Below are 15,381 nucleotides of genomic sequence, written 5' to 3'. Positions count from 1 at the left end.
GTGTGCCTTTCCTGGTCCCATCCCATTCACTCTCTTACATCCCTTTACCATTAACCACTATTCTAAATTTTGTATTTATTTATTTATTTATTATGCCTTATGTTTCTTTATAGTTATATTACATATATCTTATACATTCTTAACAACATATTATTTCACTTTATTTTTGAACTTTATATAAATTACAAAATTACACTGTTTGTACCATTTTGCCCTGCTTGTTTTCACTAAACATTATATGTGGGTTTGTCATGTAATAGTTTGTTCATTTCACTGCTATATAGTAAGGTATTATATGAATATATTATAATTTATCTTTTCTGCTCTAGGTGGACATTTTATTTCTACTTTTTGCTAGTATGAACAGTTCTGCTAAGAATGTTCTTGTACATATCTCTGTGGCACATGTGGAAGAATTTCTCTATGGTATATGCTTAGGAGAGACATGGCCAGAGTATAGGGCATGCATATCTTAAACTCTACTTTATAATAGCACATTTTTCCCAAGGTTGTTGGATCAGTTTCCATTCCACCAACAATGAGCAAGAAATAATCTTATTGCTTATTATCCTTGCCAAGGTTCATTATAATCATATTTAATTTGGGGGTTCAATTTAATGGGTGTAACAAGGTATTTGTTATTATGCATTCACTTTATTTTTTGAGCATCTTTAAAAATATTTATTAACTATTTGTATTTCTTCTGTGAAGTAAATGATCATTTTTTTTTGCTCATTTTTCTTAATGGGTTCCTGTTGTTTTTTAAATTGATATCAGTTTTTTGTTGGCCATATATGTTGATTTTTCTCCCAGTGTGTGAATTATCTTTTTATTTCTTTGTACTGTCTTTTGATGATTAGATCATTTAAAATTTATATGATTAAACATATCTTTATTTATAGTTTGTACCAAATTATTATCAAAAGTATACCAAAATAATTTGTTGTTTTTATCCCTAATATCATAAAGATGTTCTTCTATATTTTCTTTTAAAAGTTTTATAGTCTGCTTTTTCAGTACAAGTTCTCACTGGGATTTATTTTTGGGTATAGCGTGAAGTAAGGTTTCATTTTAATTTCTTTCTATGTAGAGAACCAGTTGTCCAGACCACAGAATTAAAAGTCCACTTTTTACTGCCAGCCCCATCATGCAATCTCGTTTTCATATACAAGTGGATCTATTTCTGTGTTCTGTGTTAAGTTCCATATTCTATTTGTGTATTCCTATACTGGTACAATAGCATCTTTTTATCATTTAGCAGTTGTCTTTGGCTGTTAGTAACAGAGAACATAAACAACAGTACTTTAAATGATATACAATATTATTTTTTGAGAGTAGAACAGAAAGGGGGGCTCCAAGTCAGAGCATGAGGGTACAGAGTCTCCTGCCCACTGAGTCACCTGCCTAAAACCGAATCCAGTTGGGGATGGAGGTGGGCCCTTCCATAGCAGGCGCAGGAGGAAATGGCGCTGGGATAACCCATGGAACACAGTGCCCCTCACTAACACACCCGAGATAGGCTTTCCTTTCCTCTGCATGCTGCTCACCTCTGTGAGGAGAAGGGTGGAGGCGCAGTCTTTCCCTGGCCCCTGGGCTAGTGAGGGAGGCTGGGTGGGGCACTGCAATTGCAGCTGCTACTGCCACACTGACCATTCATCCCAGATGTGACTGAGGAGGGCCTGGAGCCTGTTCATCTGTCCAGACAGCGATGTGTGGTTGGGCTGTTATCCCCCTGGACAAAGCATAAGGGGCCACGGGCTTTTGAATGGAAGGTAGTAGGTTTTGTGGAAATGTCATTTAACTGGCCGTGCTTTATTTCCGGCCAGGCAGAGCCTTGCTATCAAGCAGAAACAACTGAGCTACTCAGGCCGTAGGTGTCCGGACAGGTTTCTATAAACAGTAGTACTTTAAATGAGAGACAATATTATTTTTTGAGAGAAGAGCAGAAGGGGGCAGCCCAGGTGTGATGGCTTCACAGTGTCATATAGGATCTTGGCTCCTTCAGTTTTTCTGCTCTTTCACTGTTAGTACATGGCCTTCATCTTGAAGATCATATCAAGGTACAAAATATTTATTAGAGGCATAGTTATGATATCTGTGTTCTTAAGCAGAAAACAGGAAGAGGAAGGAAATAAAAAATGCAACAATTCTGTGTGCAGCCTTCTTGGGTATTCCACTGAACAACTTCTGCAAGGGAAGCTGGGAAATACAGTCTTTTAGCTAGACATATATCAATCCATAATAAAATGTTGGTTTTCCATTACTACGGAAGAAGGAGAGATTTGGGTGATTATAATGACTCTAGGTTTGTATTAAACCTTGATGTGTGGTTGAACAAGTATCATCTCCTTTTTGGTTATTTTTGGCCCTTTGCTGTCTTAGAGAAGTGTTAGAGTCAGTTTTTCAGTTTTCACACACGTAAACAATTTGTTGGGGTTCTGTTTGAATTGCACCTAATGATAAGGGTCTGATGCTAAATTCCATTTATGTTCCTCTGAAAGTATCTTTATTTTACCCTTTTCCTTGGAAAACAATTTTATTAGATACATACTTTTAGATTGACAGCAGTATTTTCTCCCAGCATTTTTGATGTATTATGTCGCTGTCTTTTGGCTTCCACCATGATTGGCCTAGACCTATGGTTTTCAAAGAATGATCCCCAGACCAGAAGCATCAACATTACTAGGGAACTTATTAGAAATAAACTTTTAGAGCCTACTCTAGAGCTACTAATTCAGAAACTGGGAATGGGTTCCAGTAATCTGTGTTCCAACAAGCTCTCCAGGTTGTTCCCTGGTGACTGACTGTACTAGACTAATCAGACTCATCTTCTGAGTTTAGAGAGAAGACCCTTGCCTGAGCGTATGGCTGCCTACAAAGTTAACAAAATTTGTATTCATATGGCCAAGAAAGATGGTGAGAATAGTTAGCTGTTGGATGGGCATCTGCAGTGTCTTCCACTAGTTTAATGGAGAAAAAAGTTTTATTAGTTAACAAAAGATGGAAGAGAACTCACATTCATTTTTAAGTGTTAGACGCTTTGTATTACTATATTTCAGTTATTTTTAATTAAATGAGATAGAATGGTGTTGCTCTGTTTTAGAAATAAGAAAACTGAGCTAAGGTTCAGATAACTTGTTTGACTTAGCCCAGATTATATATCCTAGAGTGTGGATTTGAACCCATGGAGTATGGATACAAATTCCATGTACTTTTCCACTACACAGTTAAGCAGCATATACCAGTATTATTCCCATGGTAAGTAGATGTTTTAACAAAATTTTTAGAATCATATTCAAATAATCTTATTAATCCCTTTATGAAATTTGTTCAAAATGTATAAATATTCTTAAATGTCTCATATACACAAATTGTAGACCTTTTTCATCATCTACTTATGTTGTAGGCTAATTGTGATCTCAGACGGCAGATAGATGAACAACAAAAATTACTTGAAAAATACAAAGAACGATTAAATAAGTGCATATCAATGAGCAAGAAACTACTTATCGAAAAGGTAAGTTAAAAGTTCAATACATTTCCCTCTTCTTTCACTAGCCCCTTTTACCTTGTATGCTTTTAAAATTTAAATTAATAAAACTGAATGATGATTTTTCCTCCTTTTTTCAGAGTACACAAGAAAAACTGTCAAGCAGAGAGAAGAGTATGCAAGACAGATTACGCCTTGGGCATTTCACGACCGTTAGACATGGTGCTTCATTTACTGAACAATGGACAGATGGTTTTGCATTTCAGAATCTTGTAAAGTTAGTCACTCTTACATTTTAAAAAATTGAGTATTCCTTTGGGTTTTCATTACTTTCAGAGATTATAGATTTGGAATTATGTTCTACATCTACTCCTTACTACTCTTTGAAATCAGAATTTAATACATTTGAAAGGAACATAGAACAGGCATTACAATTTTAGCTTTAGCATACTTCTCGATTAGTTAGCATTCTTCTGTACAGTATGATGTATTATTCTAAATATGACTTTTCCAGAACATAAACTGACCTAGCTTTTTATAGGTTAGTTGGGAGAGAAATTGTTAAAAGTTTGAACTTTCACTGGAAGATTTATATCTGTATATCTTGGGATTTTTCTGCTTAGTTCTCCCCCCCCCCGCCCCCGACCCCCATTCCCCAGTCCTTACTTCAGCACTTGCCTGCTCTCTATTCCTATGGAAAAGACATGAACATTTTCTCTGCAGCCTCGGACATAGTAACTCATAAGTCAGTTGAACTGAGCATGTAGCTTTAGCACTTCTGAGGTCAACTTTAAAATGGAGAAATCGTTGTTGCCATGTTTTCTTGAGTTCAGATGGTTGTAGCTAAGGGTAGGTTGACTGTTTATGTGTTGAGCCAGGATCTATGCTCCTCCTCTTGTTTTTTGGGGGTTTTTTTAGCTGGAAAACTTTTAATAACCTTAAAGCAAGAGTGGTGCCACCATCTAAATCAGCTTTCCCAGAGTCAGTCCAGTTAAATGGAAAATGGAGGCAAAGCTTTATTTCACATAGTATCACCTAAACACTGCTGTTTCAAACACTGGTTCCCAGGACTTAAGCACAGAATGGTCTTCTCTCTATCTCCAGAATGGTCTCTCTGTCTCAGTTGATTTATCCAGCTTCTGTTCAACACAACTGTGCTGCATGTGAGGTATACTATAATGAAGGACAGTGTCTTTATGATGGTAGGAAGTTTGGGTTTTAATTCTGTGGATAATAGGGAGCTCTTACAGTGTTATGTGTGGTGTGTGGGGTCAGATTTGAGTTTTAGAAAGGGAGCTGGTGGTGATGTGGGAATAATATTGGAAAGAACATAGATTGTTGACAGTTCAGATGGAGAAGCATCCAAATGAAAGGTGATAAGCCTTGAGCTAAAATATTAACAGTAGAAATGGAGAGTAGGAAATACAGTTGAGATAGAACTTATAATTTTCGAGTGTTTTTCTGAGCTACTAAACCCAGATCTACAGTTATCCTGGTAATGAATAAAAGAGAAGTTTATATAATATAACCTTAAATATAAACTAATAATATGAATTTAAAATATAAACTCTGCCGGTTGTTAAAATTTCTCCATTGAGCTGTCAAAAAAAGAGTAAAATTGGAGCTTCTGGGTTGGTGAACATGTAGAGATTTGGGGAGGGTATCAGGCTCAGAGAGAGCATGGAAACTCCATGTCTTTTCCCCATACCTTGCCCTATGCATCTCTTCCATCTGGCTATTTCTGAGTTGTATCCTTTTATAATAAAGCAGTAATCTAGTTTTTAAAAAATTACTTGCATTTCTTATTACTAATAATCATTTACTGAGGGCATACTGTATGTTGTTACATATACATATTTTATATCAAGCAGTTGATATTTATCAGTATATATCAAGCTATATATCTGTGATATAACCCGAAGTAGTTGGAGGATGAGAAGAGAAATAAATAAAAATTAGTAATTTATATATATATATATATATATATATATATTTTTTTTTTTTTTTTTTTTTTTTTTTTGCGTTACACGGGCCTCTCACTATTGTGGCCTCTCCCGTTGCGGAGAACAGGCTCTGGACGCGCAGGCTCAGCGGCCATGGCTCACGGGCCCAGCCGCTCCACAGCATGTGGGATCTTCCCAGACCGGGGCACAAACCCGTGTCCCCTGCATCGGCAGGCGGACTCTAAACCACTGCGCCACCAGGGAAGCCCAGTAGTATTATATTAATAATCTCTAAAATTAGGTCATTACTGAATAATCAGGGATTAGATACCTATCCATTCCAGTAATTCTTTCCTTTCATTATTTCAGTAGGTTATTGCTGTTTATTTTCATTAATAACATCTTGATTGTACCTGAAACTAGCTTTAAAATTAATTTTTAAATAAATTGAAATTATTTATAACCACTTCAAGGAGAAAACTGGATTAAAGTCTTATTCTAACTTTGCTATTCCTGAGATTTTTCTCCCGTTTTACTCTTTTACCTATAGGTGATTCTTGATTCTTTCCCTCCTACCATGTTCTGCTACTACCTGGCTAGAACCATAGGACAAGGAAATGAATGTAAAACCAATTCTTCAGCAGCAGCTTAGAAGTTCTCTAGTTCTGGTTTGAATAGGGGCGGGGGAGCAAGGAATTGAAATATTTGACTTGTTCTAAATCTGAGTATTACCACCATGTAGAGTCTTAAATTTTTTCCTAGTGTGGTGAGGTGACCTAAGAGAGAACATAATTATATTAGAACAAGCTTAAGGTGTTGCATGATGGATGGTTTTTAAAAGCTTCAGTTGGAAGCAGTAATATTTTTACTTATATTAATTGCCCATTTTTCAAAGCCATGTAAATTTTTCTTGCTATTTTCTCTTTAAAGTGTCAAAATTCTTTCTTTCTTCCTAAATTTCGGAGGTCAATTTTTGTTTCATTTCAAAATATCACCTACCCATTCCCAAAATTTGACAGAGATACATTTAGAAAATAACACTATTAAATTCACATTTGTCTTTTGTAAGTTTTTCTTTAAACAGTAAGTAATGAGATACATGTATAAAACCTACTCTTTAACTCTGTTCTTTTTCTTTTTAATAGCTCATTTATTTTATTCAACAAATATTTATTGAATGCCTAGTATGTGCCAGTCACTGTGCTGGGCACTAGGGTATAAAGTAGTTGTGGTCTCTATTCTCATGGAGTGATTTAGTCTAACCAGACAAATTCTGATCAAGTGTCTGTAGGAATATTTGTTAGAAAGGAGGAGGTGGGGAGCTACAAGGTACTATGAAATTATATGTGGCAACACATTTTTTTCTAGTTCAGGGGGTTTAGGGAAGACCTTATTCAGAAATGAATGTTTCAGATGAGACGTGGACAGTGCGAAAGTGTTGGTTCACAAGGGTGGGACCATAAGGTTACAAATTTATATTATATGATTTTTCATGTTTAACTAATGTATTTTCATGTTTTAACTGTGAAAAGTAATGGAAGGTTAATTTTCTTTTACGTTTATTTTTATGCAGGCAACAAGAATGGGTGAATCAGCAAAGGGAAGATATTGAAAGGCAAAGGAAACTTCTAGCCAAACGCAAACCTCCCACAGCTAATAATTCTCAGGCACCCTCTACCAATTCTGAACCAAAACAAAGGAAAAACAAAGCAGTCAATGGAGCAGAAAATGATCCCTTTGTTAGACCAAATTTACCGCAACTGTAAGCCTGCATTTTTAATTTTCCTTTTTTTAAATTGTTGCCAGTGAGCATGAATGTTAGTAATGGATGTTATTTTTAAGTAAGTAGTAAAAATCATTATGGCCAGGAAGGAAGGCAGTATTGAAAAAATTTACTTCTAAAATAATAATAAGCCCCCAATCTGAATTCTACCTAAGTGGAGATTTACTAATCCTCTTTTAAAATGAAGACTTACGTAGCTAAGAAGAGGCTGGAATCCACTTTTTCTTCCATGTCTGAATGATAGAGTCAATTATCAGTATTGATTATTCCAATTCAACGTTCCTATTAGTGTTCCTTTTTCTGAGAGAATGTTAAGTAATCTCAACCTATGAAAGCAGCTCATTCAGAGGTTATAGGTATTTTTCCCCTCTCTTTGTTTTCTAGGTTTTCTGCTCTAATGATGAATTACTTTTTATAATTCAAAAGTCAAAGACATTTTTAAAAATTATGTGTTTATCATAGAAAATTCAGAAAATATGAAAGAACATAATGAAACAGTACAGACCTTGATCCTGTCCCACAGAAAACAGCATTGTTAGAATTTCAGTGTATAAATTCAACCTAATTTATATAATTTTTCTGTTCTATAAGACCTCATATAAGTTTATGTGAGTAGAAAACACATACACACCCCCTCCGTTTTATATTTAATATGTTTCTCCTTTGTTGAGAAATAATGTTTCATCTATGCTTTGAAGCCCATCCCCTGCTACATCAGGGACCTCTTCTATTGATACCTCCTTTATTTTACATCTTCAGCCTTTTGCTCTCTACTGGTTCCTTCCTTTCAGAAAACAAAACAAAACAAAAAAATTCTCCCTCAGTTTAAATCCCTCCAGTCTCCATATTCTGTCATCTTTATAACTAGGTTTCCTTGAAAGACTTGCCTGTGCTTGCAGTCTCTTCTGCCTCACTTTCCAAATTGCTCCTTTCTTAACTGAAATTGTTCTTTTAAAGATTATTTCCTTGATGCTAAATACCATAGACATTTGAGTCTTTAACTTGGCAGCATTGGATATTGTTGACTTTTTCCCAAAAGGCTCTTTCTTGCCTTAGTTTTTGAAATAACCTGTTCTCCTAACTTTCATTTTTACTCATCTGGCTACATCTTCTCAGTCTCTTCTTCGGACATCATTTACCTTACCAATTTGTAAAATGTAGGATTTTAAGAATCTGTCCTAGGCCATCTTACTTCTTACTCTATGTATTCTCCTTGAGTATTAGCTACTCCTAGGGTTTCAGTTAGCATGTATATCCTGCTGACATCCAAACTTCTGTCTCCAGCCCACTTTTCTCTCTTGAGTATCATCAAATGTTTGTATCTCAATCTTGAATGTCATATCCTTGCTTAGTTGATATTGGTACTTAAATGCCTCACGAGAGCCTTTAATGCAGCCTGTTCAAAACTGTATTTACTAAACACACAAAATAAAAACTGTGTTTATCGTTCCCATTTCAGTCCCCCCGACACCCCCTTTTTCTCTCTCTCCACACAGACACCACACACACACACACATACACACACACACACACACACACACACACATGCACACACACACGCACACACGCACACCCCTTGCCACCTCCCGTGTTTTTTCAATTAGTACATGGTACCACCATCCTCACAGTTCCATGTGCCAGAATTCTGGTTGTCACTCATAGCTTTTTGATCAAGATTCCATTTATTTTTCTTAATCCATTTTCATTTTATTTTCCATTAATAAACAGGTGATGATAATCTTATATTTTGAAGTCTAAAACGTACTTCCTTAAGCCTTTCCTAATTTTTGGAGGGGTTGTTGTAAGTTGGAATTAAATCCTTTGGCTCTTGATATTAAAAAATGACAACAAACGATTTACTTTTCATAAATTAGTAAAATTTGTTGCTTTAAAAAGCGTAGATGGGTAGATGAGCAATTATACAGGAGAAAGTGTGTGTTAGCTTAACTCCATCCCTGTAGACACCCAATCTTCTAGAGCTCAAATGCGTCCCCTGCCGCCTCTTACTTGGGTTCTCTCTCCCCACCCCTACCCACCCCATCACCTTTCAGCTTTGGTCTAGGCCTTGAATCCATTTTCAACTTGTAGTCAGAATCTCTTTTTCCAAAATAAAATATGGTCCTTTCTTTTTCTTCCTTGTAAACCTAACATAGCTCTCCATTGCTTGAGTGATATCATCCAGAAAGCACTTCCGACTTGGCAGCTTCTGACCTCTCTAGCCTCATCTTTTGGCATTGACCAGTGCCTCCCACTCACCACTTTGTTTGTTTTGGGTTTTTTTACAACAGGTTTTTATTAGCTATCTATTTTAGACATATTAGTGTATATATGTACACCACCAAGTTTTAAACTCGAACGCATTGTCTTAATTTCTGCTCATCTTTAAAATCCCATACTAGATATTTCCTCCTCTTGAGAGCTTTTCCTTGATCCTTGAAGGATAGGAGTTAATTAACACTTTGAGGTATTGCCATAGTGCCCTCTGTGTATTCAGTCACAGCATCATCATTCACTCAGTTAATGACACTAGAAACATCTTAGATGTTTGCCTTTCCCTTGTTCTCTGTGTCTATTTCCGTAACATTTTTGTATCTGTCAGTCTTCATTACCACTATCTTACTATAGGACTGCATCTCTCTTTTTTTTTTTTAAACTTAAATTACTGTTTGTTACATATCTCATCATGTCATTTTCATGTTTAACCTCCTTCACTGGCCTTCAAGATAAAATTCACTCTCATGAAAACCCTTTATAGGCCTTCTTTTTTCTCTCATTCTCCAGTGTCTGCCCTGTGCATCCTGTATTAAACTCAGGTCTCCATCTAAATGGACTATGCTTTCTTGTTTCTGTGCTTTTGTACATCTTGTTCCTTGCCTTTCTTTACCTGTCTCACTTTCCTAAATGTCATTAAAGTCTTGCCTCCAGTGCCAATTCCCATAGGAAATCCTCTGTGACCTTTTTTCTTCCCAGTTTCTTTCCCATTTCCCCTCAAGTTAGGTGCCTTTTGTACATGCCTGTCAATATTGTAACATTTATCTCACTATTTTATCTCTATACTCCCAATATCTAATCCAGTTCCTGGCATATGGAAAGTGGTCAGTAAATACTAAATTACAGTACATAAGCATTTGATTGAATTTCATTTTCTCCTTATCAGAAGGCCATTTTGTCTAGTTTGCCACAGGTATTTTGCTTCCAACTTGTCTTCTAGGGTGCTAACAGCCCTAACTATAGTTTGTTAGTCGTAGACTTGTCTCATTGCCATCCCATTTTATTGCATATGTTGACTTTGAACTTACACTGCTGTCTGTTCCTGGAGTGGCAAATGAAGTAATACTACATGGCAGTTAGATTGCATCCTTATACAAATATAGATTTAAATAGGGAAAAAAGCCACAGAAGCACTTTGATTCATATATATTAATTTGATTTTAGCAACCATACTTTGCAACTGTCTTCTGAAAAATTCTTTTGAATCCCTGTTTGTGCAGAACATCTAGCATAGTTATTAGAATAGAGATCATGAATTTTTCATTATTTTTCTATCAAGAAATTAATATAGAAAATAAAGTCACTACTGTGTAATGGTTAGCATTTTAAGCTCTGTAGTCAGACAGATATGGAATCCAGCCCTGACTCTTCCAGGTTGTTTTCTTGGTAAGCTGTTTTACTTCTTAAAGCCTCCATTTCCTTGTGAAAGTACCTACATCATAATGTTGAAAGGATGATATGAGGTGATGCTTATAAAGTACGTGCATGGTTCCTGGCTCTTAACTAATTTTTAACTACCAGCAAGATTCAGTCAAGTTTTTTAGGTAGTAATTTCTCATTTTAGTCACAAAGACTTACTATTCAGAGTAAATAGTTTGCACAGCTAGTATTAGCTGTGGATAATGTCTAAATGATCCTTGCTTGAATTGTATATTATTAATACATGTTAATCAAGATTTTGACTTCATGTTAAATATGTTTTAAATTGTTTTGATTTTATCTGTATATTTTGTGTTTCACAGAGGATGATTGCAAAGTAAACAATATTTTACCTTATATTTTATATGAGTGAAGTTTTAGAGGTCACTCTTTTCTCATTTAAAGCTTAAATTTTAACTCAAGATTATATTTTATATAGCATGAAGTTTTTATTTGATGATTGCTTGTTTCTGGTAATTAACATAACTGACTTTTTTTAAGTAATAAGATGTATTTTTAGAGCAGTTTTAGTTTACAACGAAATTGAGCAGAAAGTATGGTTTCCATATACCTGCTGTCCCCACACGTGCACAACCTCTCCCGCGATCAACATATCCTGCACCAGAGTGGTACATGTGTTACCATTGCTGACCCTACATTGACACAGCATTGACACCCAAACTGTAGTGTACATTGGGATTCACTTTTGGTGTTGTATATTCTCTGGGTTTTTACAAATGTGTAATTGATGTTTTAAAAATCCTGTCTGGGGCTTCCCTGGTAGCGCAGTGGTTGAGAGTCCGCCTGCTGATGCAGGGGACACGGGTTTATGCCCCGGTCCGGGAAGATCCCACGTGCCGTGGAGCGGCTGGGCCCGTGAGCCATGGCTGCTGAGCCTGTGCGTCCGGAGCCTGTGCTCTGCAACGGGAGAGGCCACAACAGTGAGAGGCCAGTGTACCACAAAAAAAAAAAAAAAAAATCCTGTCTGAAAAAATCTTTCATTGGTGAATTTAATCCATTTTAATTTCATGTATTTACTTATTTATTAGGGCTTAAATCTCATCTTTCTTCTCATGCTTTCTATTTATCCTGCCTAGTCTCTGTCCTTTTTTCTTACCTTTTCTTGGATTGCTTAGTTTTTGTTTATTTGATTCTTTTTCTGTATTAGAAGTATGTTGTGTTTATATACATACCTATATATACACACACACCCCTACCTAAAGACATTGTCTTGTATAGTCAGTGTTCATCTAAACTTTACCTATGTATTTATCACTGTTTTGTTCTTCATTTATCCTACGTCTCAGATTTTACCTCAAGTAAGATCTTTTTGCCTAAGAATACCCTTTAGAAATTTCCTTTTAGTGTGGGTCTGTTGGTAGTGATGTCTTTCAGTTTTTGTTGGTCTGAAAATAACTATTTTGCCTTCATTCTTGAAATATTTTTACTGGTTTTATTTATTTATTTATTTTAAAAAATTCATTTATTTTGGCTGCACCGGGTCTTAGTTGGGGCATGCGGGATCTTTAGTTGCAGCATGGGGACTCTTAGTTGTGATATGCAGACTCTTAATCGTGGCATGCAGACTCTCAGCTGTGGCATGCAAACTCTGTAGTTGCGGCATGCATGCAGGATCTAGTTCCCTGACCAGGGATTGAACCCGGGGCCCCTACATTGGGAGTGCAGCATCTTACCAACTGGACCACCAGGGAAGTACCTTTACTGGTTTTAGAATTTTAGGTTGGTAGTTATTTGAAGATATTATTTTACTGTCTTCTGACTTAAATTATTACTATTGACAAGTCAGCTGACTCTGTAGAAAGACAATCTTGAATGGAGCAAAAGCAGTGTTTAGAGATTAGATAACTGAGCATATTTTAAAACAGATGAGCAAGATCAGTCTATAGATTCATGAAGGCCAGAGAATTCCAAGTAGGATGAATATAAAGAAATACTCACCCAGACACATGTTAATGAAATTTCAGAAAATCAAGGCAAAGAGAAATTCTCAAAAGCAGCCAAAGGGGGAAAAATATATTAGAAATAAAAGTTAAGAAAGAAAACATTCTAGGCAAATATCAACTGAAAGAAAGCTGTATTATATCAGACACAGTAAGTAAAATTTAAAGCAAAAAAAATTACAGGAAATAAGGTGATTGTTTCATAACTATAAAAGTTTAAAATCACTAGGAACATACAATAATTCTAAATTAGTGTGCATAGTAACATACCCACAAGATAGATAAAAAATTGACAGTACTTTTAGGAGATATGGACAGATCCACAGATTATAATGGGAGATTTCAACACACACATAGAGGACAAGTAGATAAAAATAAAACAATATAAAACAGAACATATAGTGTGGGTATAGAAAAATTCAGTGGGATTGACAGACTTGACCTAATGAATATGTAACCTCCTAACATTTGCAAAATGTATCTTCTTTTTAAATGTGGACTTTTATAAAAATTGACCATGTTGGGTCATAAAGCAGGCCTCAGCAAATTTCAAAGGATTGAAAGAGTTTATGTAAGACTGACATTGTTTCTTCCTTAAATGTTCGGTAGAACTCATGGGTGAAACTTAAAGGATTGGAATCGTATGGAATATGTTCTCTGACCACGGTGGAATTAAACTAGAAATCAGAAACAATAAAGATAGTGCAAAAGTCTCAGTGGAAATGAGAAGATATTTTTAGATGAATGATAGTGAAAGTGCTACACAGCAAAAATTTGTGAGATAAATCTGAAACAATATCTAGAGGGAAATTTATAGCCTTATATACGTATATAGGAAAAGAAGAAAGACTAAGACTTTATAAACTGAACATCTATTTCAGTAAGTCAGAAGATAAGCAGAATTGAAGAAGGAGGAGAAGAAAGAAAAGAGCAGAAATTTTGATACAGGAAACAAACATACAATATAGAGAATCAACCAATCCAAAAAAGGTGTGTGGGGTTTTTTGTGGGTGAGGGGGACTAATAAAATTGGAAACAAGAAAGAGAGAAAAGACAACCATTATCAGGAATGAAAAAAGGAATGTTGCTACAGAGCCTACAGGTATTTTAAAGGAAAACAAAATATTGTAAATGACTTAAATTTAAAATTTTTGTGAAATGGATAAATTTCTAGAAAGATACATTTTAACAAAATTGACACTAGAAGAAACAAATAGTTCTGTAACTGTTAAAGAAATCTAACCTGTAATTAAAATCTTTGATCATAGAAAACTCCAGGTACAGAGGACTTCATCTATGAATTCTACCAACCATTTAAGGAAGAAATAGTGCTAATCTTTTAAAAACTTTTGAAGAGCAGCTAAGGCAGAAACACTTCCAACTTATTTTATGTAGGCCAGCACAGTGTTCTCAAAATTCAAGAAAGACTGTACAAGGAAGGAAAGTTATAGTCTAATATCGCTTATAAAAGTAAATGCAGGACTTCCCTGGTGGCACAGTGGTTAAGAATCCACCTGCCAGTGCAGGGGACACGGATGCGATCCCTGGTCCGGGAAGATCCCACATGCTGTGGAGCAACTAAGCTCGTGCACCACAACTACTGAGCCTCTGCTCTAGAGGCCACGAGCCACAACTACTGAGCCCGTGAGCCACAACTGCTGAAGCCCATGTGCCTAGAGCCTGTGCTCTGCAACAAGAGAAGCCACTGCAGTGAGGAGCCCGTGCACCACAACGGAGAGTAGCCCCCGCTCGTTGCAACTGGAGAAAGCCCGCGCGCAGCAGCGAAGACCCAATGCAGCCAAAAATAAATAAATTTTAAAATAAATAAATTTTTTTAAAAAGTAAATGCAAAAATATTAAATAAAATATTAGCAACCCAACAGATAATATATAAAAATGATAATTTATCAAGACCAAGTTTGATTTGTTTCAGGTATGCTAGGTTGGTTTAATATAAGGAAAATCAATGTAATTTTCTACACAAAGAAAACGATTATATGATCATCTTAATAGATGCCAAAATATATAAAATTCAGCATTGATCTGTCTTTAAACTCTTAGCAAACACTAGAAGATAAGTTCTTTAATCTACAGTATACATTGGCTTTTCTTTTTGCTTGCACGTCTACATGCTGTGCTTCTGGGTCACCATGCCCCTGTGTGCCCTCTTTCTTCCTCCTGGCTTCTTTCTGCTGCTCCTGTTTAACCAGGCTCAGATGTTACCTCTTCTGTGCCTTCTCCCAGCTTCCTTCAGATAAAAATTTTTTTTCTTTACACTGTGTACTCATAGCTGTATTATCCACGATAGTCACCTTATTTTAAGGTCAGCTAATTAGCAATATTAATCCCATTTAATCCTTGGCCTTTAAACATATTCACAAGTCCCGAGGATTAGGATGTGGCATTTTTGGAAAGTCATTATTCTACCTATACAATCTGCCCTCTGACCCAAGATGCACATCTTTCCCACATGCAAAATCCATTTGTCCTATCTGCAAAGTCTCAACCTCATTA

At 35.9% G+C, this 15,381-nt stretch overlaps 1 protein-coding gene across 4 annotated transcripts in view; it reads left to right on the top strand.

Annotated features, from left to right (window-relative positions):
* TLK1 (tousled like kinase 1) overlaps positions 1 to 15,381 on the top strand; it is a 209,805-nt gene that overhangs the window by 157,047 nt on the left and 37,377 nt on the right. For all 4 annotated transcript variants that reach the window (XM_049712256.1, XM_049712257.1, XM_004267289.4 and 1 more), the window contains exons 9-11: positions 3,407 to 3,517; positions 3,631 to 3,767; positions 7,007 to 7,195. In XM_049712256.1, coding sequence (XP_049568213.1) covers positions 3,407 to 3,517; positions 3,631 to 3,767; positions 7,007 to 7,195 — 437 coding nt within the window. The remainder of the gene's footprint in view (positions 1 to 3,406; positions 3,518 to 3,630; positions 3,768 to 7,006; positions 7,196 to 15,381) is intronic.

The sequence above is a fragment of the Orcinus orca genome, chromosome 7 (genome assembly GCF_937001465.1).
Source record: "Orcinus orca chromosome 7, mOrcOrc1.1, whole genome shotgun sequence".
In the NCBI taxonomy this organism is placed as follows: domain Eukaryota; kingdom Metazoa; phylum Chordata; class Mammalia; order Artiodactyla; family Delphinidae; genus Orcinus; species Orcinus orca.
Note: the sequence above shows the minus strand (reverse complement) of the source record. Positions and strands in the feature narration are given on the sequence as shown.